At 44.1% G+C, this 26,364-nt stretch overlaps 3 protein-coding genes across 3 annotated transcripts; all 3 read left to right on the top strand.

Moving 5' to 3' along the window:
* The first annotated feature begins 2,181 nt into the window (after window positions 1-2,181).
* On the top strand, window positions 2,182-3,117 carry LOC102444262 (olfactory receptor 14A16-like). Its single transcript, XM_006135706.2, has one exon. It carries the CDS (start codon window positions 2,182-2,184, stop codon window positions 3,115-3,117), a length of 936 nt encoding a protein of 311 aa, XP_006135768.2.
* A 7,846-nt stretch (window positions 3,118-10,963) lies between these two features.
* On the top strand, window positions 10,964-11,899 carry LOC102444023 (olfactory receptor 14A16-like). Its single transcript, XM_006135705.3, has one exon. The coding sequence runs from the start codon at window positions 10,964-10,966 to the stop codon at window positions 11,897-11,899; it is 936 nt and encodes a 311-aa protein (XP_006135767.3).
* Window positions 11,900-19,773: 7,874 nt separating this feature from the next.
* LOC142821307 (olfactory receptor 14C36-like) lies at window positions 19,774-20,709 on the top strand. The gene has a single exon (XM_075912174.2). It carries the CDS (start codon window positions 19,774-19,776, stop codon window positions 20,707-20,709), a length of 936 nt encoding a protein of 311 aa, XP_075768289.1.
* The last annotated feature ends 5,655 nt before the right edge of the window (window positions 20,710-26,364 follow it).

Genomic DNA, 26,364 nt, shown 5'->3' with positions numbered 1-26,364 from the left:
TGGAAAATCATATGCAAGTTATCTTAGTAATCATGGACAATTCCAAAGATCTGTCCCCATTCAGAATGAACTGCTCCTTAACCATTCAAAGTTGCACTCTTGTCATTAGTCCCTTGGGGCACATTGCTAAGAAGGTGCAGACTGAGTAGCAACATTAAACTCTTGCTCAATTTAGATTCACAGGCAAAGAACATACATCTGATCCTGCTTCCTAGGGCCAGTTTTCCCTGCCGATGGAAAGGAAACCCCTTCCTGCCACTGAAATCCACATCCCAAGAGCAGCTGCTGCAATTCAGGGAAAACAAAAAAATCTCTCCCCTTGCAGAGAGGAGTGTGCAGGGTTAACGAAGAACCAGGCTGTCCCAGGCCAGCTGGGGCTCTGGTGCACGTCAGCGCTGGGCTGTTCTCTGTCACTTGGCTGTGCTGCTAATATATACATTGTTCTGCAAACACCTAGTGCCTCAGCTGGCCTGGATCATTATCGGAAGACAGAAAGTCTGACAGCCATTAAAGACATTTCCGACAATGACTGTTGGGACAAAGAGTCCTGTGTCACCTTACAGACTCACAGACGTATTGGAGTATAAGCTTTCGTGGGCAAAGACCTACTTCATCAGATGTGACTACTGGGTCACTATTGAGAGACACAAGGATGGACAATGATTAAAGAGCCCTGGACTAATAAATGTATCACAAGGAAGGAAATTGCCACAAAGACCAGCACAGTAAGTTTGCTCTTTTGAATAGAGGTTTGGGTATTCATAGACTGGGCACAATTAACAAAAAAACTCTGAGGCTAAGTCTACACTACAATGCTAATTCAGAAAAAGAAACACAATTGGCGCAAATAGCGTATCTTTTTCCAATTTACTTTCGAAAGAGGCTTTTCAGAAATTGGCATGTCTGCACGGCACCACATTTCAGAAGAAAGTGCTCTTTTGACATGTCCCTTCTTCCTCATAGAACAAGGTTTACAGGGAGCACGAAGGAGCACATATGTTTTTTCAAATTGTATTTTTGAAAAAGCTGACATGTTTCTTGGATGTGGCGTTGCTTTTCCGGGATACCTCTGGTATCAGGGAAAAGTGATGCAGTCTAGACCTAGGCAGAATTACCACTGGAATTTTTGGAGCCTTTTACTATCAAGTATTTAGAGCTGTTCTGATTTTGTTTCTGCTAAAGGGAAAAGAATACCTTGATATTAATACCAAAGCATTTTGTCCGGTGTTATTTGAAAACCAAACAATTTTGGGGAAGAACTGACCACAAATGAAATATGCCGCTTGCCTTTAAAAAGAGCTGTTTTCAGTTGGCCCAGGCCTACGTTGCTTTTCTAGGATAGCAAAGACTTCCCATGAAAATTTTTTCTACAGAAAACTCAGCTCCCCGTGAAAATGATTTTAGCAGAAAGAATTCTGAGCGCTCGTCCTGGGAAATTTGGATAGAAGACAGAGTGGGAATTGGAACAGTGTTGAATAACAGCACAATTACAATCCAATTTGCTGTATTGTAGTGGTGTTTGTTTCTCTTTGAAAGGAAAACTATATATGGCAAAAACTGAGAGAGCAGCAAAGTTAGTGTGTCGATAAACTCTCTGGACTGGCAACATCCAAGCTCCAATGTGATTTTAATTAGCCCGATGTCCCCTTATCATGGGTTGTAGACAAGATTCCTGCAGTCCCCTAGTTTGTTTCCAGTCAGCAGTCCTGACTCTCAGTGTACTGTGCTGTTATTTAGTTCTATTTTACCCCTAAATGTCTTCTAAGAGCCCAGCAAGCAGCAGGAATGTTTGTGATGCTACTGGACAATATTGGCCTCCTATGGTCCAGAAAATTCTCTGATTCAGCCCCAGCTAGGTTCTGGGGATGCCGTACTTGAGAGGTTGCACACTGTAGTGTAGTGTAATGGGGGTCTGAAGTCCCCAACCACAGGCTGTCTCTCTGGCCCTGCTCAGAGATGTAGAGAAGGTCAGTAGGATTAGAACTAGATCTTCTGATCTAGACACACCATTTTACAAGTGTGTCCCACTCGACGGACGTGCCAGGGACTGTTCATCTCAGATGCACACATAATGAGTTATGAGTGTGAGGAATCAGGCACATTCCCTTTGACCATCTAATGCTCACCATGGGTCGTATTCTTGGTTCCTTCCCAGCCATCGCACACGTGCCGATGAAGGAAATGTCCAACAGAACCACCGTGACCGTCTTCCTCCTGGTTGGGTTCTCTGACGTGCGGGAGCTGCAGATTTTACACTTTGTGGTGTTTCTAGTGATTTATCTGGCTGCCCTGGTGGGGAACCTTCTCATCATCTCAGCTGTAGCACTCGACTGCCATCTTCACACCCCCATGTACTTCTTTTTGGTGAATCTGGCCATCCTAGACCTTGGCTCACTCTCTGTCACCATCCCCAAATCTATGGTCAACTCCCTCCTGGACACCAGGGTAATTTCCTATCCTGGATGTGTCTCCCAAGTCTTTCTCTTTTTTGTCTTTACTACGACTGATTTTGCCTTACTCACTGTCATGGCCTACGACCGACACGTCGCCATCTGCCACCCCCTGCACTACAAGGAAGTGATGAACAGGAATGCTTGTGTCTACATGGCCACTGGAGCCTGGATTGCTGGCTTTGTGTACTCTGCCCTGCACACCGGGAACACCTTCCGGTTACCCTTCTGTCAGTCAAACGTCATCAACCAGTTCTTCTGTGAAATCCCCCAGCTCCTCAAGTTGGCCTGCTCTGACTCGGACCCCAGTGAAGTTGGACTTTTTGCCATTGGTGCAATTTTAATTTTAAGCTGTTTTATTTTTATTATTGTGTCCTACGTTCAGATCTTCAGAGCGGTCCTGAGAATCCCTTCTAAGCAGGGCCGTCATAAAGCCTTCTCCACCTGCCTCCCTCACCTCACTGTGGTTTCCCTGTTAATTTGCACTAGTTTCTTTGAGTACTTGAAGCCCACCTCCAGCTCAAGATCAGGTCTAGACCTCGTGGTGTCTGTTCTCTATTCCTTGGTGCCTCCCATGATGAACCCGGTCATCTACAGTATGAGGAACAGGGAGCTCAAAGTTGCATTGAAGAGACTGACTGTGCGGAGGTTAGTCTCCAGGACTTAAAATAGCTGGGCTTGCTCTTGATTTCATTTTGTGTCTTTGTAAATGCAATCAACTAGCAACGTGTGAAATAGTGAAGAGTCCTGCAACACCTTTGAGACTAACATAAAGTGTACATGGTATCATGAGCTTTCATGGGTACAACCCATTTCTTCAGATGATACCATCGAAATTTTCTGTTGATCTCTAAGGGTATGTCTAGACTACAGGGTTTTGTCGACAAAAGTGGACTTTTGTCGACAAAACTATACCTGCGTCTACACTGCTGCTGAGTTCTGTCGACATAACGTCGACAGAACTCTGCAGTTTTGTCGATGGCTGTAAATCCCATTCTATGAGGAATAATGCCTTTTGTTGACAGAGTTCTGTCGACAGAAGGCGTTATTGCATCTCCACTGTCCTTTGCATCCACACTGTTATGTTGACAAAGCGGCTTGCTTTGTCGACAGAACTGGATGTAGTCTAGACGCTCTTTGTCGACAGAAGCTTTGTCAACAGTATCTGTCGACAAAACTTCTGTTGACACCAGCCTGTAGTCTGACGTACCTTAAGGTGCTTCAAGTCTATTAATTATTTTATACGTTTTTTTTTTCAGTTACAGACTAGCAAGGTTGCCCCTCTGAAACTTTGGTGAGATGGATGTATCCTTGAGACTATAACATACCAACTGTTTTGGAAGAGGTAAACTCTGAACTAATTCCACTGAAATGAATTGAGATTTGGAAGATTTACAGCCGTGTAAAGAAGATTCGAATGTGCATATCTGTCCATAAATCTTCATATGCATCCCTCTAATTATGTATGGGATTGCTATGGGTATCATCTCCATGGTACCTCAGCATATACTAGTGAATGTCAAAAGCTGTACCAATGTCCTTACTGATCTCCATGAAGTCTCCATCTCTTCTCAGTTGGAGATGTGAATATTTTCCCTGAACTAGGGGACATTTCTCTTGAATTTCCTTGCTATTTCCTTTCTGTCAGAGAATCACAGATGATTAGGTTTGGAAGAGACCGCAGGAGACATCGAGTCCAAATCCCTTCCCAAACCATGATCAACCCCAACTCAATCATCCCAGCCATGGCTCTGTCAGACCGGGAATTAAAAATTTCTAGGGATAGAGATTTCACCCCCTCCCTAGGGAACTCATCTCAGGGTATGTCTACACTACCCCGCTAGTTCGAACTAGCGGGGTAATGTATGCATACCGCACTTGCTAATGAAGCCCGGGATTTGAATTTCCCGGGCTTCATTAGCATAAGCGGGGAGCCGCCATTTTTAAATCCCCGCTGCTTCGAACCCCATGCAGCGCGGCTACACGGGGCTCGAACTAGGTAGTCCGGACTAGGTTCCTATTCCGAACTACCGTTACTCCTCGTGAAACGAGGTGTACCGGTAGTTCGGAATAGGCACCCTAGTCCGAACTACCTAGTTCGAGCCCCGTGTAGCCGCGCTGCACGGTGTTCGAAGCAGCGGGGATTTAAAAATGGCGGCTCCCCGCTTATGCTAATGAAGCCCGGGAAATTCAAATCCCGGGCTTCATTAGCAAGTGCGGTATGCATACATTACCCCGCTAGTTCGAACTAGCGAGGTAGTGTAGACATACCCTCAGTGATTCACCCACTCCTAGCAAGCTTTTCCTAATCTCCAGCCTAGACTTCCCCCACTGCAACTTGAGCCCATTGCTCCTTGTTCTATCATCTACCCCCACCGAGAACAGCCTCTCTCCAGCCTCTCTGGAACCCCACTTCAGGTAGTTGAAGGCTGTTCTCAAATCCCCCCTCACTCTTCTTTTCTGTAGACTAAACAAGCCCAAATCCCTCGGCCTCTCCTTGTAATTCATGTACTCCAGCCCCCTTATCATTTTGTTTGCCCTCCACAGGACTCTCCTATTTGTCAACGTCCATTCTGTATGGGGTCCCAGAACTGGATGCCATACTCCAGATGTGTCTTCCCCAGTACCAAATAAAGGGGAATAATCACTTCTCTAGTTCTAATGCAGCCCAATATGGCATTGGTCTTATTGGCAACAAGGGCACTGTTGACTCACATCCAGCTTCTCATCTGCTGCAATCCCCAGGTCCTATTCTTTTGTTTCATTTTTTTGTTTATGAGTTGACTGTTCTCTTTTTAGGGTAGGTCTTTGCGAGGGTTTATATCTCATTGGGGTAGGCTACCAGATTATCTTGGTATTTTCTGAAAGACTTGAAGTTTTCCTTTTCCCATTGATGAAGACTTGGATAAAAAGTTTTGTAGATGTCTGGGTATCTGAGTTTCTGACCAAGCAATTATTATAATGCTAATTTGACGTAATTGTTATTTCAATGTGTTTGGCGCTCTGGAAGCAGATATATAAATCAAATAATAAACACGGTATCATTCCTGTTATGGTGGAACGACATTTTGGAAGAGAAAGCTATGGTAATGATTCCTAAAGAGAAATTCAGTATGGGTAATAAAGACACATTTGTATCCTATGAAACTGTTGCTATGATGGATCTGGAATTGCTTTCTGATACTTTCTTGTATGTTACCCTTGGTTCCTATTGTGGTAAAGAAAACACAACTTGTATGGGGAAAGCCAGCTACTCGGGGCGCAGCTCCCGAGGGCAGGCATGCAGGTGCAAAGTGAGTCAGCCATGTGGAGAAATCACAGGTGTTGCACAGCGGTGCTCTAGGCTGGGACCCTGTTTGAGAGAAGAATGAACCCCAATATTGCACCTTAACAGTGGGGAGAGTCCATGCTGACTCCTGAAGAATGAGAAAAGGGTCAGAGGTGCAGGTAACCCCAGTAACCATGACAACTGGGATTTTTCCATTTGCTTCATGGAGCTGGTGTTGATTTGACCAATCAATATTAAGTAACTCATCAATATTAAGTAACTCATCAATATTGAGTAACTCATGAATATTTATTAAGCAATCATTTTCATTGAATGTAGGAATGAATAAATTGATTCTTAATTGATTGTATTAGTAGTAGTAGTAATAGTAGAAATAATAATAATGTATGTTTGTGCACACAACACATGCATTAGATAAAAGCAGTATATATGAGGAGATAGATAGATGGATGACAATATGGGTCAATGCCATATTGTGCCTCTTTTTCTGTCAATGACTGTCGATGTCTAGATCACTGTTTCCTGAAATGTGTTAATTATTTGGTGTTGTTCATCAAATGACTTCTCTAAATATTTGAGAGATTTGGGTTTGTTTAGACTGCAGAAGCAAAGAGCGAGGAGGGATTTGAGAGCAGCCTTCAACTTCCTGAAGTGGGGTTCCAAAGAGGCTGGAGAGAGGCTGTTCTCAGGGGTGGCAGATGCCAGAATGTGGAGCAAGGGTCTTAAGTTACAGTGGGGGAGGTCTAGATTGGATATTAGGAAAAACTATTTCCCCAGGAGGGTGATGAAGCACTGGGATGGGTTCCCTAGGGATGGGGTGTAATCTCCATTCCTAGAGGTGGTTCAGTCCCAGCTTGACCAAGCCCTGGCTGGGATGGTTGAGTTGGGGTTGGTCCTGCTTTGGGTAGAGGGCTGGATTCGATGACTCCTGAGGTCTCTCCCAGCCATAGGATCTTATGATATGTTGTGGCTAAACTAGGAAGTACATATGACCACAGGGGTAATGTGTATATGTGGGCATGTGGGGTCAAGTGCCCATCTTCCAGATTTCAAATTATTATGGGCCTTGGCTCTGGTTTTCCTCCTGCTTCTCTCTCCTCACCCATTTGGCAGCTGGGCCTGGGGTAGAGAGAGAAGAGGCAGAATGGATAAGCTTCTCCAGATCCTCCATCCCCACCCAGTACAGTGTGGTGCTTCACTGAGAGAACTCTCGGCTCCACCTTTCCCTCCGGTGGCTGAGGAGAAAGACCCGGCTCCCTTCCCATCACTGATAACACTTCGGGGAGAGCATGGCAGGCCCAGGAGCAGGGACCCTACGCTCAGCTGGCTTCGGGGCAGTACCTGGACTCCTCACCCAGCTCACGTATCTGTGAGGACACAGGATCTCCAGGGTGACACTGGAACTGTGATGTTCCTCCTGCAGATAATACATGAGGTGCTCACACCCTTCTCTTTGCATTGTGTCCCGAAGAGAGGGGCAGAGATGAGGCCTTTGACTGACCAGAGAAGTGATGGGAATTGCAGTTAGGCCTGGAATAACCAGAATAATTGTGAGTTTGCCGGCCACGGGATCTGGATTTGACCAACGATTTTTCATCCATCCAATGGCCCGATGGTGCCGCAAGCTCCTCTGGGTGGCAGAATGTGATTTTTTATGGTTGTATGAGCAGACTTTACACAGCCAGAGGTGGGCTTTCAAGTTGTGAGAACGCCCGGTGAAGATATTGTGGGGTAAGCCAACTTCAGTTCCCCACCTCTTTGTCCCAGAGGAATCCTGACAAGGATATTGGGCGGGGGTGGGGTTCTTGAATCTTAAAACACTGCCACTGTGGGGCCCCTGGAGCACTCCAGTGAAGACATTCCCAAAATCAATGGAAGGGGCTCTCCAGCTGGCCTACACAATCCACTCTCCTGAGATATGGTTTCTCCTGTCCATCTAGTGCTGTCTACACTCCAGGCTTAGTGGGTTGAATTGCATCCCTCAGAAGTGTGGATTTTTCACCTCCCATAGCAATGTAGTTACACTGACCAAATTTCCTGGTGTAGGGGAAACACACTTGTGGAGTGGCTGGACAAGGTGGGTGGAGATTCTCAGGGGGAAGAGGTGGGGCCTCAAGAGGAAGAGGCAGGGCCTCAGGAGGAAGGTTATGGACGCACATGGAAGCCTCTCCGCACTGCCTCATGCACACTGCGTTCTGCTCTGGCAGTGATGTAAAGGGCTTGGGGCTCCGCCCACCTCAGAGCAGCAGGAGAAGAAAGAAAGCAAGAAAGAAAGGCTACGTCTAGACTGTCTCTTTTTAAAGGCCAAAGGTTACGCTCTGCAATTTGCATACCTTTTCCGATAATTTTGTCGAAAGAGGCTTTTCCAAAATTTGGCCTGTCTTCACTGGGTCAAATTTTGGAAAAACCTCCTCTTTTGGAAGAGCCCTTCTTCCTCATAGCAAAAAATGTCTGAAGAGCAGATGCAATAGAGTTTTTCCAGGATACTGTAGTCTAGATTTAGTCAAGAAAGAAAGAAAGAAAGAAAGAAAGAAAGAAAGAAAGAAAGAAAGAAAGAAAGAAAGAAAGAAAGAAAGAAAGAAAGAAAGAAAGAAAGAAAGAAAGAAACGGAAAAGTTGGCTGTGCCATTCATGCAACAGTTGCGGAAAATCAGACGCAAGTTATCTTAGCAACCATGGACTCTTCCAGAGATCTGCCCCCATTCAGAATGAATTGCTCCTTAACCATTAAAAGTTGAACTCTTGTCATTAGTCCCATGGGGAACACTGCTAAGAAGGTGAAGACTGGATAGTAACACTGAACACTTGTTCCATTCAGATTCACGGGCAAAGACCACACAGAACCGGTTTCCAAGGGCCAGCTTTCCCTGCCGATGGAAAGCAAAGCAGCCCCACTGAAATCCAAGGGCCATATTCAGTGTAAATTGCTCAGGAAATGGCATCAGTTTATTTCTGTTTAGGACCCAGCTCCGCACTTTCAGATTTGCCTCCGGCTGCTTCTTAGTGGCCAGTGTCAAACCCCCGGGGCAGCCTGAGCTGTGGGAGCCTTTGGGGGCCACATCTCAAGAGCTGCTGATGTAACGCAGGGGAAACAAAAAAATCTCTCCCCTTGCAGAGTGGAGTGTGCAGGGTTAACGAAGGACCAGGCTGTCCCAGGCCAACCGGGGCTCTGGTGCACGTCAGCTCTGGGCTGTTCTCTGTCACTTGGCTGTGCTGCTAATATATACATTGTTCTGCAAACAGCTAGTGCCTCAGCTGGCCTGGATCATTATCAGAAGACAGAAAAAGAGAGAGCGATTGAAGACATTACCGACAATGCTTATTGGGTCACTACTGAGAGACACAAGGATGGACAATGCTTAAAGAGCCCTGGACTAATAAATGTATCACAAGGAAGGAAATTGCCACAAATACCAGCACAGTAAGTTTGCTTTTTGGATACAGGTTTGGATGTTAATAGACGGCACAATTTACAGGTTGGGCTATTGATACACTGGGCACAATTAATAACAAAACTCTGAGTTACCACTGAAACTTTTAGAGCCTTTTAATATCAAGCCTTTACAGTTGCTCTAATTTCTTTTCTGTGAGAAGAAAAAAAAAGATTTTTGTTATTAACACCAAAGCACTTTGTTTGGTGTTAATTGAAAACCAAACAATTTGGGGGAATAGCTGACTGCAAAAGAAACATGCTGCTTGCCTTTTAAAAGTGCTGTTTCCAGCTGGTCCATGCCTGTGTGTTTTTTCTAGGATAGCAGAGCCTTCCCATGACAATTTTTTCCACTGAAAGCTCAATTCCTCATTGAAGTGATTTTAGCAGAAAACAATCTGACCCCGCATCCTTGGAAACTTGGACTTAACAGAGAGTGGGAATTGGAACAGTGTCAGATAACAGCACAATTTCAAAGCCACTTGCTGTATTGTAGTGGTGTTTCTGTTTGAAAGGAAAACACTGTATGGCAAAAACGGAGGGTAGGGCTACACTGTGTTTTTGTTTTGGAAAAAGATGTACAAACTGCACTTGCTTTTGCATATCTTCTGCTGATTCTTTTTCTGGAAGAGACTTTTCTGATATTTGGTCCCATCTACAAGGGGCCAACTGTTCGGAAAAAACATCTTTCTAAAGCCACTTTATTTCTCATAAAACAAGGTTTACAGGGGCTTTTAAAAGAGTGTTTTTTTTCCTGATGTTTGGCCCCATGTAGATGGAGCTGAATGGTGGAAAAGCCTCTTCCGTGAAAGAAAAAGAGCGAAAGGTATGCAAAGGCAAGCGTTATTTGCATACCTCTTCTGAAAAAAAAGTGTAGATGTAGCCTGAGCGAGCATCAAAGTTGGTAGCCCACAGAGTGTCCATGAAACATACTACAGGTTCAAACTCTCTAGTCCGGCAACATCCATGCTCCAACATGATTTTAGTTAGCCAGATGTCCACTTATCATGGGTGGTAGGCAAGTTTTCCCCACAATGTGTGTTTGCAGCAACCAGGCCTGGCTCTCTGTGTTCTGTGCTGTTCTTTAGCTCTAATGTACCCTTACATGCCTTCTAGGAGCACAGCCAGGAGTGGAAGTGTGAGGTAATACTGCTAGACAATATTGACCGTCCATGGTCTGGAAAATTCTCTCGTTCAGCACGAATCAGGTCCTGAGGGTGCTTAGGGTTGCCAGGTGTCCGGTTCTCATGAAGACTGTCCGGTAAAAAAAAACACAAAATACTGGACATGTAAAATGTTTTCCTTGGAAGAAAGTCTGGTGGAGATATTCCCGTGGGGGAGAGGGAGCAAGGAGCACAGGAATTTTTAAAGGTGAAGTGAATCACTTTTTTTTTTTTTTGCTAAACCAATTTTTTTCCTGCTATGTTCTGGATTTTTTATTAAAGTATCTGGCAACCCTAAGAGTACCAGACTAGAGAGGTTCAACCTAGAGTGCAGTGAAATGGGGGTCTGAAGTCCCCAGCCAAAGGCCGTCTCTCTGACGCTGCTCAGAGATGTAGAGAAGATCAGTAGGATTAGAACTTGGGTCTTCTGATCTAGCTGCACCATTTCACAAGTGTGTGATAACTCACAAGTGCCACTCAACAGACTTGACAAAGACTCTGCATCTAAGATGCACACAGTAGGGGTTATGACTGTGGGGAATCAGGCACATTCCCTTGGACCTTCTGATGCTCACCATGGGTCTTTTTCTTGCTTCCTTCCACAGCTTTTGCACAACGTGCCAAGGAAGAAAATGCCCAACCGAACCACCGTGACTGTCTTCCTCCTGGTTGGGTTCTCCGATGTGTGGGAGCTGCAGATTTTGCACTTTGTGGTGTTTCTAGTGATTTACCTGGCTGCTCTGGTGGGGAACCTTCTCATCATCTCAGCCATAGCTCTTGACCGCCATCTTCACACCCCCATGTACTTCTTTTTGGTGAATCTGGCCATCCTAGACCTTGGCTCACTCTCTGTCACCATCCCCAAATCCATGGCCAACTCACTCATGCACAACAGGTCAATTTCTTTTCCTGCCTGTGTCGCCCAAGTCTTTCTCTTTTTTGTCTTTGCTACGACTGATTTTGCCTTGCTCACTGTCATGGCGTACGACCGATATGTCGCCATCTGCAACCCGCTGCACTACGAGAGAGTGATGAACAGGGGAGCTTGTGTCTACATGGCCACCAGCGCCTGGATTTCTGGCTTTGTGTACTCTGCCCTGCACACCGGGAACACCTTCCGGTTACCCTTCTGCCAGTCCAATGTCATCAACCAGTTCTTTTGTGAAATCCCTCAGCTCCTAAAGTTGGCCTGCTCCGACTCGGACCTCAGTGAAATTGGACTTTTTGCCATTGGTGCAATTTTGGCTTTAAGCTGTTTTATTTTTATCATTGTGTCGTACATTCAGATACTCAAAGCAGTGCTAAAAATCCCTTCAAAACTGGGCCGGCATAAAGCCTTCTCCACCTGCCTCCCCCACCTGTTTGTGGTCTCTCTGTTCATTTGCACTAGCTTCTTTGAGTACCTGAAGCCCACTTCCAGCTCAAGATCAGATCTAGACCTCACAGTATCTGTTCTCTATTCCTTGGTGCCTCCCATGATGAATCCGGTCATCTATAGCATGAGGAACAGGGAGCTCAAAGCTGCACTGAAGAAACTGACTGTGTGGAGGTTAGTTTCCAGGACCTAAAATAGCCGAACTTGCTCTTGATTTCTCTTGTTTCTTTTCAAATGCATTCAACTGGCAATACGTAAAAACTTAAAAAATAGTGAACAGTCCTGCAATAACTAGAGGTATGTCTAGACTACAGGGTTCTGTCGATAGATACTGTCGACAAAGCTTCTGTCGACAAAGAGCGTTTAGACTACATCCAGTTCTGTCAACAAAGCAAGCCGCTTTGTCGACATAACAGTGTGGACGCAAAGGACAGTGTAGATGCAATAATGCCTTCTATCGACAGAAGTCTGTCAACAAAAGGCGTTATTCCTCGTAGAATGAGGTTTACCTACGTCGACAAAACTGCTGAGTTTTGTCGACGTTATGTCGACATAACTCAAAGGCAGTGTGGATGCAGGTATAGTTTTGTTGACAAAAGTCCACTTTCGTCGACAAAACCCTGTAGTCTAGAGACACCCTTGGAGAATAACAAAAAATGTAGTTGGTATTGTGAGCGTTCGTGGACACAACCCATTTCTTCAGATTGGGTTGTGCTCAAAATAGCATTGAAATTTTTTGTTAGGCTCTAAGGTGCTTCAGATCTATTCATTATTTTTAAGGTGGTTTTTTTTTCAGTTACATACTAGCAAGGTTGCCCCTCTCAAACTTTGGTGACATGGATGTATCCTTGAGACTATAACATGCAGACTGTTTGGGAAGAGGTAAAATCTGAACTTACTCCACTGAAATCAAATGAGTTTATGAAGTTTTACGGGTGTGTAAATAAGATCCAAATGTGCATATCTGTCCATAAATCTTCATATACATCCCTCTAATTATGTATGGGATTGATATGGTTTTCATGTCCATGGTACTTCCGCATATACGAGTGAATGTCAAAAGCTGTATCAGAGTCCCTACTGATCCCCATGAAGTCTCCATCTCTTCTCAGTTGGGGATGTGAAAATTTTGCCTGAAGTAGGGGAGTTTTTTGCCTGAAGTTGCCTGAATTTGCTTGATATTTCATGACTGTTCTGTTTTTAGGGTAGGTATTCGGGAGGGTGTATGTCTCATTGATGTAGGCGACCAGATTATTATGCTATTTTCTGAAAGACTTGAAGTTTTGCTTTTCCCATTGATGAAGTCTTGGATTAAAAGTTTTGTAGATGTCTGAGTATCTGAGTTTCTGCTCAAGCCATTATTATAATACTATGTGATGTAATAGTTATTTCAATGTGTTTGGAGTTCTAGAAACAGATATATAAATAAAATAATAAATACTGTATCATTCCTGCTATGGTGGAAAGACAATTTGGAAGAGAAAGCTATGGTAATGATTCGTAAAGGGAAACTCAATGTGGGTAATAAGACACATTTGTATCCTATGAAACTGTTGCTATGATGGATCTGCAATTTCTTTCTGATACTTTCTTGTATGTTACCCTGGGTTTCTATTGTAGGAAATAAAACACAACATGCATGGAGAAAGCCAGATACTTGGGGCACAGCTCCTGAGGGCAGACGTGAAGGTGCAAAGGGAGTTAACCCTGTAGAGAAATCACGGGTGGTGCATGGGGATCTGTAGGCTGGGACCCTGTTTGAAAGGGGGGTGAACCCTAATATTGAACCATGACAGAGGGGAGGGTCCAGTCTGAGTCCTCACAAACCAGAGAATGGTCAGAGGTCCAGGTAACCCCCATAAACGTGACAACTGGGATTTATCCATTTGCTTCAAGGTGTATATTTCACCAACTGGGCCTCATACCACAAATGTGTCTAGATCACAGATTAGTAGCAGTTGTAGTATTCACAGAAATTGTAATAATCACACAAAATTATTAATGTAACATTTTAACAAATCCAGAAAATATCACAATAGATGCATATTAATTTAAGATTTTAATCAAATGTAGAAATAACATGTGAGATACAAATTAATTTAACATAAAGTGAATTTAGAAAACAGTACATTATGCACATAATATTAATGACTAACTCATCAATATTATTAAACAAACATTTTCATTGAATGTAGGAATGAATAAATTGATTCTTAATTGCTTGTATTATTATTATTATTACTACTACTACTTTATGTTTGTGCACACAACATATGCATTAGATAAAAGCAGCATATATGAGGAGAGAGAGTGTATGGAGATAGATAGATCGATAGATAGACAGATAGGGATGGATGGATGGATGGATGGATGGAAGAACCAGAATAATTGTGAGTTCGCCACCCACGGCCATGGGATCTGGATTTGGCCAATGAGCCTTCATCAACCCAAAGGTCCAATGGCGCCTCAAACTGCCCTGCATAGCAGAATGTGATTATTTATGGTTGTACGAGCAGACTTCCACCCCTGCAGGTAGGCATACAAGTTGTGAGCATGCCCATTGAAGAGCTTGTGTGTTAAGCAGACTTCATTTCCCATCTCTTTGTCCAACACGAATCACTACAAGGATATCAGGGTTTTTTCTCTCATTTTAAAACACTGCCACGAGGGCGCCCCAGTAGCATTTCAGTGCAGACACACCCAACATAAATGGAAGGGGCTTTCCCGTTGGCCTAGATCAGGGGTCTCCAAACTTTTCAGCCCGAGGGCCGCATTAACTATCAAACAGCAGTTCGGGGGCCGACTACACATTTGAGGTCCAAATAAAAAACAATCAAAACATGGATGTTGTTTTTAATTATTTATTTAATATTATTTTATTCAGTTATTATTTAATAACACATTCATACACTACACATGAACACCTGTATTAGTGTGAATGGTGAAATTGTTTCCTGGATGCCAAAATAGCAGACATTTCTGGCTTTAGATTTGTTGTCCCTAACATCAACAGTGACCTGAGATTATCATCGGACAAGTTTGTTCTCAAATTGTTCTTCACGTATTTCATTCTTGAAAATGTTTGTTCACACAGGTATGTTGTTCCAAAGATTGAAAGGTACCTTGATGCAAAAGTTTTGACATTAGGAAAGTCTTCCTTGGGCAAAAACTGGTAAAAACCCACCAGTCCTATTTTGAACTTGTCCCTAAGGAGGTCATTTGCTTGCAACTCAATGACTTCCAGCTGCAGTTCATCTGGGCAACTGGCCACATCTGCTTCAAATGGGTTTTGAAGCAATCTCACTTCTTCTGCCTTTGAATCCAAAAAGGTCTCCACGGGCCGGATGAGAGGGCCTCGCGGGCCGCATCCGGCCCCCGGGCCGTAGTTTGGAGACCCCTGGCCTAGATGATCCACACCCCTGAGAGGTGCTTGCTCCGGTCCATCTAGCGCTGTCTGCAGTGGGGGCTTAGTGGGTTGAATTGCATCCCTCAGAAGAGTGGCTTTTTCACCTCCCTTAGCAATGTAGTTACACTGACCTAACTCCCTGGCGTAGGGTCGACACTCTCGAGGAGTCCCTGGGCAAGGTGGAGGGAGATTCTAAGGGGAAAGAGGAGGGACCTCAGGATGAAGGGGCGGGACCTCAAGAGGAAGGTTATGGACACATGTGTAAGCCCCTTAGCTCTACCCTGAGCACACTGCATTCTGCATCGCTGGTGATAAAAAGCTCTTGGGGTTCCGCCTACCTCAGGAGCAGCACCAACAACTGGAAATCCTGGGTCATTCTGAATCATTGGGCCCTGGGGCCTCAGCTTTTGCCCCCGTCGGTTGGTGGGCCTGGGTGTAGACAAGGCCGAACTCTGAATGTTTCCTGACCATTTCATTCCCTCAGAGGAATTCAGCGTGGACACTTCTTCCACTTCTGTTCCCTGAAGTTTCCTTTTCTTTTAAATAGGTCGGGCTCTTTGGCTATGTCTACACTGGCATGAATTTCCGGAAATGCTTAAAACGGAACAGTTTTCTGTTATAAGTATTTCCAGAAAAAGAGCGTCTACATTGGAAGGATGCTTTTCCGGAAAAGCCCTTTTTCCGGAAAAGCGTCCATGGCCAATGTAGACACGCTTTTCCGCAAAAAAGCCCCGATCGTCATTTTCGCGATCGGGGCTTTTTTGCGGAAAAAACTACTGTGCTGTCTACACTGGCCCTTTTCCGGAACAGTTTTCCAGAAAAAGGACTTTTGCCCGAGCGGGAGCAGCATAGTTTTTCCGGAAAAGCAGCTGATTTCTTACAGTAGATCGTCAGTGCTTTTCCGAAAATTCAAGGGGCCAGTGTAGACAGCTCGCAGCTTATTCTGGAAAAGCGGCTGCTTTTCTGGAATAAGTGGCCGAGTGTAGACACAGCCTTTGAGTCTACCATTGTCGGGTATGTTTTGTAATCCTGTCGCACCAAAATGGTTTTATTGTGTGTGTTGTTTGCAGAAAGAGAAAAAATGTATTGAGAGAGAGAGAGAGAGAGAAAGAAAGAAAGAAAGAAAGAAAGAAAGAAAGAAAGAAAGAAAGAAAGAAAGAAAGAAAGAAAGAAATTTGGCTGTGCCATTCATCCAACAGTAGTGGAAAATCAGATGCAAGTTATCTTAGTAACCATGGACTCTTCCAAAGATCACTCCCCATTCAGAATGAATTGCTCCTTAACCATTAAAAGTTGCACTATTGTCATTAGTCCCTTTGGGCATGGTGCTAAGAAAGTGCAGACTGGGTCGAAACATTGGTCTCTTCCTCAATTCAGAAATCATAATAATCACACAATATTATTAATGTAACATTTTAACAAATCCAGAAAACATCACAATAGATGCATATTAATGTAATTAATGTTTTAATCAAATGTAGAAATAAAATAAAGTGAATTTAGAAAACAGTACATTATGCACATAATATTAATGACTAACTCATCAATATTACTAAACAAACATATTCATTGAATGTAAAATGAATAAATCGATTCTTAATTCGTTGTATTATTATTATTATTATTATTATTATTAAAAATAATAATGCTATATGTTTGAGCACACAACATATGCATTAGATAAAAGCAGCATATATGAGGAGAGAGAGTATACTAGATAGATAGATAGATAGATAGATAGATAGATAGATAGATAGATAGATAGATAGATAGATAGATAGATAGATAGATAGATAGCAAATGGCTGGCTGGCTGGATGATAGTACGGGTCAATGCCATATTGTGCCTCTTTTTCTGTCAATGATAGTCGAGGTCCAGATCACTATTTCCTGAAATGTGTTAATTATTTGGTGGTGTTCATCAAATGACTTCTCTAAATATTTGAGGGTATGTCTACACTAAAAAGTTAATTTGAACTAACAGACGTTAGTTCTAAATATTTGAGGGAATTGGTCTTGTTTAGTCTGCAAAAGAGAAGAGTGAGGGGGGATTTGAGAGCAGCCTTCATCTACCTGAAGGGGGGTTCCAAAGAGGATGGGGAGAGGCTGTTCACAGTGGTGGCAGATGGCAGAACAAGAAGCAATGTCTTACGTTGCAGTGGGGGAGGTCTAGGTTGGACATTAGGAAAAACTATTTCCCTAGGGCAGTGGGGAAGAACTGAGATGGGTTCATAGAATCATAGAATAGAAGGACTGGAAGGGACCTCGAGAGGTCATCACGTCCAGTCCCCTGCCCTCATGGCAGGACCAAATACTGTCTAGACCATCCCTGATAGACATTTATCTAACCTATGGGAGTGGGTGGAATCTCCTTCCCTAGAGGTGTGTAAGTCCCAGCTTGACAAAACCCTGGCTGGGATGATTGAGTTGGGGTTGGTCCTGCTTTGGGCAAGTTATCTTAGCAACCATGGACTCTTCCAAAGATCTGTCCAACTTCGGAATGAATTGCTTCTTAACCATTAAAAGTTGCACTCTTGTCATTAGTCCCATGGGGCATGGTGCTAAGAATGTGCAGACTGGGTAGAAACATTGGTCTCTTGCTTAATTCACATTCACAGGCAAAGAACATACATCTGAGCCTGCTTCAAAGGGCCAATTTCCTTTCCGATGTAAAGCAACCCTCCCGCCACTGAAATCCAAAGGCCACATGCAGTGTAAATCACCCAGGAAACGGCATCGGTTTACTCGGCGCTTTCAGATTTGCCTTTGGCTGCTTCTTAGCGAACAATGTCAAACACCTGGGCAGCTTGAGCTGTGGGAGCCTTTGGGGGCCACATCCCAAGAGCAGCTGATGTAACGCAGGGGAAACAAAAACATCTCTGCCCTCCCAGAGAGGAGTGTGCAGTGTTAACGAAGGTCCAGGCTGTTCCAGGCCAGCTGGAGTCTGGTGCACGTCAGTTCTGGGCTGTTCGCCGTCACTTGGCTGTGCTGCTAATATATACATTGTTCTGCAAACAGCTAGTGCCTCAGTTGGCCTGGATCATTATCGGAAGACAGAAAGACTGACAGCCATTGAAGACATTTCCGACAATGACTATTGGGTCATTAATGAGAGACACAAGGATGGACAATGATTAAAGAGCCCTGGACTAATAAATGTATCACAAGGAAGGAAATTGCCACAAAGACCAGCACAGTAAGTTTGATCTATTGAATACAGGTTTGGTTATTAGTTGACTGGCCACAATTAACAAAACTGTGAGGCTAAGTTTACACTGCAATGCTAATTTGGAAAAAGAAATGCAGTTGGTGCAAATAGCGTATCTTTTTCCAATTTTCAGAAGCTGGGATGTCTACACGGCACCACATTTCAGAAGAAAGTGCTCTTTTGACATGTCCCTTCTTCCTCGTAGAACAAAGTTTACAGGGAGGGCGAAAGAGCACGTCTGCTTTTTCAATTTTTTTTAAAAAGCTGACACGTTCCTTGGATGTGGCATTGTTTTTCCGGGATATCTCTGGTATCATGTAAAAGGATTGCAGTCTAAATGTAGTCTGAATTACCACTGGAATTTTTGGAAGCTTTTACTTTCAAGTATTTAGAACTGTTCTGATTTCATTTCTGCCAAAGAGAAAAAAATTACTTCTGTTATTAATACCAAAGCATTTTGTCCGGTGCTAATTGAAAACCAAACAATTTGGAGAAGAACTGACCACAAATAAAATATGCCACTTGTCTTTAAGAAGAGCTATTTTCAGTTGGCCCAGGCCTGCATGGTTTTTCTAGGAGAGCAGAGACTTCCCGTGAATTTTTTTTATGCGGAAAACTCAGCTCCCCATTAAAATGATTTTAGCAGAAATAATTCTGAGCACTCATCCCGGGAAACTTGGATAGAAGACACAGTGGGAATTGGAACAGTGTTAAATAACAGCACAGTTTCAATCCCATTTGCTGTATTTTAGTGGTGTTTGTTTCTTTTTGAAAGGAAAACTTAATATGGCAAAAACTGTGAGCGAGCTGCAAAGTTGGTAGCCCACAGTGTGTCAATAAAATGTACTACAGTCCGAACTCTCTGGTCCAGCAACATCCAAGCTCCAGTGTGATTTTAATTAGCCCGATGTCCGCTTATCATGGGTCTGGCCAAGTTTCCCGCAGTCCCATAAAGTTTGTTTCCAGTCAGCAGTCCTCACTCTCAGTGGTCTGTGCTGTTATTTAGTTCTATTTTACCCCTAAATGTCTTCTAACAGCCCAGCAAGCAGTGGGAGTGTTGGTGATGCTGCTAGACAATATTGACCTCCTATGGTCTCTGGTTCAGTACCAGTCAGGTTCTGGGGATGCCGGACAAGAGAGTTTGCACATTTAATGCAGTGTAATGGGGGTCTGAAGTCCCCAGCCAAAGGCTGTCTCTGACCCTGCTCAGAGATGTAGAAAAGGTCAGTAGGATTGGAACTTGGGTCTTCTGCTCTAGCCGCACCATTTTACAAGTGTGTAATAACTCACAAGTGCCACTCGATGGACATGACAATGACTTTGCATCTCAGATGCATACATTAGGGGTTATGACTGTAGGGAATCAGGCACATTTCCTTGGACCCTCTAATGCTCACCACAGGTTGTCTTCTTGCTTCCTTCCCCAGCCATTGCACAAAGTGCCGAGGAAGAAAATGCCCAACCGAACCACCGTGACCGTCTTCCTCCTGGTTGGGTTCTCCGATGTGCGAGAGCTGCAGATTTTGCACTTTGTGGCGTTTCTAGTGATTTACCTGGCTGCTCTGGTGGGGAACCTTCTCATCATCTCAGCCATAGCCGTCGACCGCCGTCTTCACACCCCCATGTACTTCTTCCTGGTGATTCTGGCCATCCTAGACCTTGGCTCACTCTCTGTCACTGTCCCCAAATCCATGGTCAACTCCCTCCTGGATACCAGGGTAATTTCCTATCCTGGATGTGTCTCCCAAGTCTTTCTCTTTTTTGTCTTTACTACAACTGATTTTGCCTTGCTCACCATCATGGCCTATGACCGATACATTGCCATCTGCCACCCGCTGCACTACGAGAGAGTGATGAACAAGAGAGCTTGTGTTCAAATGGTGGCCACTGCCTCGATTGCTTGCATGGTCTTCTCTGCCCTGAACACCGGGAACACCTTCATGTTACCCTTCTGCCAGTCCAACGTCATCGACCAATTCTTCTGTGAAATCCCCCAGCTCCTGAAGCTGGCCTGCTCCGACTCCAACCTCATTGAAGTTGGTCTTTTTGCCATTGGTGCAATTTTGGCTTCAAGCTGTTTTATTTTCATCATTGTGTCATATGTTCAGATCTTCAAAGCGGTGCTGAGAATCCCCTCAAAGCTTGGCCGTCATAAAGCCTTCTCCACCTGCCTCCCTCACCTCATTGTGGTCTCTCTGTTAATTTGCACTAGCTTCTTTGAGTATCTGAAGCCCACCTCCGGCTCAAGATCAGGTCTAGACCTCACAGTATCTGTTCTCTATTCCTTGGTGCCTCCCATGATGAATCCGGTCATCTACAGCATGAGGAACAAGGAGCTCAAAGCGGCACTGAAGAAACTGACTGTGGGGAGGTTAGTCTCCAGGACCTAGATTAGCTGGGCTTGCTCTTGATTTCATTTTGTGTTTCTTTGCAAATACAATCAACTGGAGACATATAAAAACTTAAAAGGTAATGAATAGTCTTGCAGCACCTTAGAGGCAAACACAAAACGTAGATGGTGGGCACAACCCACTTCTTCATCTGATCACTTCACAAAAGCTTGTGATACCATCAACATTTTTTGGTAGTCTCTAAGGTGCTGCAAGACTGTTTGGTATATTTTTTTCAATTATAGACTAACAAAGCTGTCCCTCTGAAATTTTGGTGACATGGATGTATCCTTGAGAGAATAACATGTAGACTGTTTATGAAGAGGTAACATCTGAACTAACTCCACTGAAATCAAATGAGTGAATGAAGTTTTACAGGCGAGTAAATAAGATCCAAATGTGCATATCTGTCCATAAATCTTCATATGCATCCCTCTAACTATCTTAGGGACTGATATGGGTATAATCTCCAGGCTGCCTCAGCATATACCAGTGAATGTCAAAAGCTGTACCGTTGTCCCTACTGAACTTCCCTCAGCCTCTGTGTCTTCTCATTTGGGGATGTGAAAATCATGCCTTACGTAGGGGAGGTTTGTCTTGTATTTGCTTTCTACTTCCTTTTAAAATAGATATCAGAGAATCATATATTTGGAAGAGACTGCTTTGAGAGACCTCTGGAGGTCATCACGTCCAGGCCCCTGCCCAAAGCAGGAGCAACTCCAACTCAATCATCCCAGCCAGGGCTTTCTCAAGCCAAGACATAAAAACCTCCCCCTCCATAGGGAACTCATCCCAGTGATTCCCCACCCTCCTAGGGAAATAGTTTTTCCCAATATTCAAACTAGACCTCTCCCCACCCCCCACAGCTTGAGCCCACTGCTCCTTGTTCTGCCATCTGCCCCCAATGAGACCAGCCTCTCTCCATCCTCTTTGGAACCCCCCCCCTTCAGGTAGTTGAAGGCTACTCTCAGATCCCCCCTCACTCTTCTCTTCTGCAGACTAAACAGACCCAACTCCCTCCACTGGACTCTCCTATTTGTCAACATCTGTTCTGTGTGGGGGTCCCAAAACTGGATGCAATACTCCAGATGTGGCCTCCCCAGTACTGAATAAAGGGGAATAAAAAATTTTGTAGATGTCTTTGTATCTGAGTTTCTGCTCAAGCAATTATTATAATGCTAATATATGGTTATTGTTATTTTTCATGTGTTTGGGGATCTAGAAGCAGATATATAAATAAAAAAAGAAATACTTTCTTGCTATGGTGGAAAAACATTTTTAAAGTATCTAAAAGGGTGTCACACGGAGAAGGGAGAAAAATTGTTCTCCTTGGTCTCTGAGTATACGATAAGAAGTAATGAGCTGAAACAGCAGCAAGGGAGGTTTAGGTTGGACATTAGGAAAATCTTCCTGCCTTTCAGGGTGGTGAAACACTGGAATAAGTTGCCTAGGGAGGCTGTGGAAACTCCATCTCTTGCAATACTGAAAAGCCGGTTATATGGGGTGGTCTAGACACTGCTGGGTCCTGCCATGAGGGCAGGGGACTAGACTCGATGGCCTCTTGAGGTCCCTTCCAGTTCTAGTGGTCTATGAGTCTATGATTCTATGAAGAGAAAGCTATGGTAATGATTCACAAAGAGCAACCAAATGTGGGTAATAAAGACCAATTTGTATCCTATGAAACTGTTGCTATGATGGATCTGGAATTGATTTCTCATATTTTCTTCTATGTTACCCTGGGTTCCTATTGTGGTAAATAAAACACAACTTGCATGGAGAAAGCCAGTTACTCAGGGCACAGCTCCTGAGGGCAGGCGTGCAGGTGCAAAGTGAGTTGGCCCTGTGGAGACATCACAGGTAGTGCACGGGGTGCTCTAGACCAGGACTTTTCTTGAGAGGGGGGTGAACCCCAATATTGAACCGTGACAGCGGGGAGGGTCCAGGCTGAGTCCTGAGGAACCAGAGAATGGTCAGAGGTGCAGGTAACCCCAGTAACCATAACAACTGTGATTTAGCCATTTGCTTTAAGCGGCTGGTGTCCATCTGACTAATGGGGCCTGAGTCCACAAATGTGTCTCAATCTCACGAGATTATTTTTATTAATTTTCATAGAAATCATAATAATTAGACAAAATTATTAATGTAACATGTTTAACAAATACAGAAAACACCACAATAGATGCATATTGATTTAAGGTTTTAATCAAATGTAGAAATAGCATGAGAAATAAATATTAATTTAACATGAAGTGAATTTAGAAATCAGTACACTATGCACTTAATATTAATGCCTAATTCTTCAATATTAATAAACATTTTCATTGAATGTAGGAATGGATAAATTGATTCTTACTTGGTTGTATTATTAATTTTTATTGTTATTATGTTTATGCATACAACATATGCATTAGATAAAGGCAGAATATATGGGGAGATAGATAGATAGATAGATAGATAGATAGATAGATAGATAGATAGATAGATAGATAGATAGATAGATAGATAGAATTGAAAGGGACCTTGCGAATTCATAAAGTCCAGTCTCCTGCCCTCACAGCAAGTATCAAGTATCTCTGACAGGTGTCTATCTACACATGTTGGTTGGATCAAACATCTCTATCCATCGCTCCATCGCCCTGAGCTGGATTCTGAGAGGTCGGCAGGTTCCTGTGATGTTTGGGAGTGTGTTTGGTATCGGGATGTTCTGGTATCACCCTTCTGCGATAAGTCACTGTCCTCTGTCCAGGGCTGGATTAAGAAAGGGGCTTTGTGGGTTGCAGCACAGATCCCTGGGAAGGGGGAGCCTCCTCAAAAAGCCCACCAGGTCACCACTAGTCCAGATCTTTTGTGAGTCCCCTTAGCCCAGGGCCCTGAGCAGCAGGCACGAAAGCTCCTATGCCTTATGAAGCATAATCCCTTATGAGGGATTTAAATATGCCACGCTTCATTAGAATTAAAATGGCTTCCGCTTTTTGCCGACGTGGCAATTTGCCAGAAAAAAGCATAAGTCTAGATGGGGATCGGTCAACAAGGAAAGCCTTTTCCAACCGATCCCTTATGCCTCATGCAACAAGATTTACAGGATCGGTCAGAAAAGGCTTTCCTTGTCGACTGATCCCCATCTAGATTGATGCTTTTTGCCGGCAAATTGCCCCGTCGGCAAAAAGCCTCAGCCATTTTTATTCTAATGAAGCATGGGATATTTAAATCCACGCTTCATTAGCAATTTTGGTATGTCTAATTTACATCCCTCTGGTGACAGAGGGATGTAGTCACATACATCTATGCAGCACTAATTTTGAAATAGAGCTCTCTTCCTCCAATGTCCCTTACTCCTCATACCATGAGGATTACAGGAGTCGGAGTAAGACGTCCTCCAGCTTGACCGTATTTCTACATTATTTTGAAATAACCGCCTGCTGTGTGGACGTTGTTTTGAATCAATGTTGCTGTGTAGACCTACCCCTTGTTAGCTAGAGTGGTAAAAAAGAAGTTCTCTTTCTGGCTAATTGCAGGTTACCTTGTAAGGAAAGGATCCTCTCTTTTAAACTGTGGCTGCTCAGTTTCTGAGCAATTCGCCCTAAATTGGTACTCTCAGTCGTGTCCTACTAGATCATAAGAACAGCCAGACTGGGTCAGACCAAAGGCCCATCCATCCCAGTGTCCTGTCTACTGACAGCAGCCAATGCCAGGTGCCCCAGAGGGAGGGAACAGAACAGGGAACCATCCAGTGATCCCTCCCCTGTCACCCACTTTCAGCTCCTGACAAACAGAGGCTAGGGACACCCTTCTTACCCATATTGGCTAATAGCCATTGATGGACCTAACCTCCATGAATCTATCTAGTTCTTTTTTAAACTCTGTTAAAGTCCTGACCTGCACAACATCCTCTGGCAAGGAGTTCCACGGGTTGACTCTGTGCTGAGTGAAGAAAAAAACAACAACTTGTTTTAGCTTCATCTTGTGGTTCTTCTCTCCCCACACAAGATGAGTCTTGGAGTATGTCTCAACCACACCTTTTTCTGCTTTTTTTTTTTGGAAGAGGCTTTTCCAAAAGTTGGCCAGTCTACATTTCCTTCCCTTCCCTTCCCATTTGGAAGAGGTGCTCATCTGCAAAAAAAAGTGGAAGAGGAAACGCGTTCCCTGGATGCGGCGGAGTTTTTTTGGGATATCTCCGGTATCCTAAACCCACCAAACCACAGCCTTGACATAGCTTCTGGAAACCCCTGAGGAATAAGACTAAACCGAGGGAAGTGCTGGACCCAGGCTAAATGGATTTGTAGCACACTTTGTACGTGTGCTGGATTACAAATATTTGCACTGTAAAAAAACTCCAAAGAAACAGTCATTTTTTAAATCATCTGATACAAGTACTGTAGTGCAAACTCCTCATCACGAAACGTTAATGTCAAATTGTGTACAGACAATAAATGTCTTAAAAAAGAAAAGAGTGGCAAACTTTAGTGGATTATGTCCACTCAGTCCTACTTCCTGTTCAGCCATTGCTCAGACAAAGACATTTGGTCAGAATTTACAGGAGATTATGAAGCCTGTTCCTTGTTTACAACATTACCTGCGTGATAGCTCAGAAATGTAAACAAGCCTTTTTCCTTTGCAATTGGATGAACCAGAACCAGGACTGAGTGAACTCACAGGTGCCAAAGTTTCAGGGGATGGGTTGCACCCTCAGCAAGTTTGCAGATGACACTAAGCTAGGGGGAGAGGTAGATACGCTGGAGGGCAGGGATAAGGTCCAAAGTGACCTAGTCAAATTGGATGAATGAGGCCAAAAGAAATCTGATGAGGTTCAACAAGGACAAGAGCAGAGTCCTACACTTGGGATGGAAGAATCCCAAGCATTGTTACAGGCTGGGGACTGACTGGTTAAGCAGCAGTCTGGCAGAAAAGGACCTGGGGATTGCTGTGGATGAGAAGCTGGATACGAGTCAACAGGGTGCCCTTGTGGCCAACAAGGCTAACCACATATTGGGGTGTATTAGAAGGAGCAGCAATGCCCATGCCAACCTCACCTCCCCAGCCAGGGTATATCTGCTTGGACAAGGGTGTCAGGTCCATGCCATGCTCCTTCCCTACCCTTTTTAGGGTGTGGTGTGTGGGGCTAGAGTGGGGGGAGTCTGGGGGAAGAATCCCCGTGGGCTGGGAAGTTAACTAAATGGCTGAAGAGCCAGGATTACCACGGGATGCTAATCGAGTTGGCACCCAACTCCCATTGAATGACCAGGGGCCTTAACCACCTGGCAGAGCATTACTAAATCATACTGGGCTACTGTCTGTCTGTGCCCAAATCCCTTTTTGGAACCCTGGCTCACAGTTAACAGATGCTGGGCTGGAAACCCAATGGCTCCTTTTGGCTTGATATTGATCAATCTGTGACCTTCTGTCTCTGGGCCTCTGCTACTGAGTGCCAGGCCCCCGGGAGTGAGTCCCACATGGCGTTAGGAAATCGACATCCCTCCTTTCATACCAGCGATGCTCACAGCCAGACAGACACCACTCAGCTGCAGAGTGATTCCCATTCAGACTGATCCGCATCTGAGTGATAAAGGGAGGGTTAGATGGCTGCTAGATATTGCTAGCTACTTGTGCAATGATCAGTTAATCCTGCTGTTGGATGAATGACTGCATCTCATGTTG

Source organism: Pelodiscus sinensis, chromosome 30 (genome assembly GCF_052426305.1).
Source record: "Pelodiscus sinensis isolate ZL-2025 chromosome 30, ASM5242630v1, whole genome shotgun sequence".
NCBI lineage: Eukaryota > Metazoa > Chordata > Testudines > Trionychidae > Pelodiscus > Pelodiscus sinensis.
The sequence above is the reverse complement of the archived record's forward strand: the minus strand, read 5'-3'. Positions and strand labels throughout refer to the sequence as shown.

What these genes read in the sequence shown, in the direction of transcription:
- LOC102444262 (XM_006135706.2), top strand. Translation starts at nt 2,182, where the DNA reads ATGTCCAACAGAACCACCGTGACCGTCTTCCTCCTGGTTGGGTTCTCT.
- LOC102444023 (XM_006135705.3), top strand. Translation starts at nt 10,964, where the DNA reads ATGCCCAACCGAACCACCGTGACTGTCTTCCTCCTGGTTGGGTTCTCC.
- LOC142821307 (XM_075912174.2), top strand. Translation starts at nt 19,774, where the DNA reads ATGCCCAACCGAACCACCGTGACCGTCTTCCTCCTGGTTGGGTTCTCC.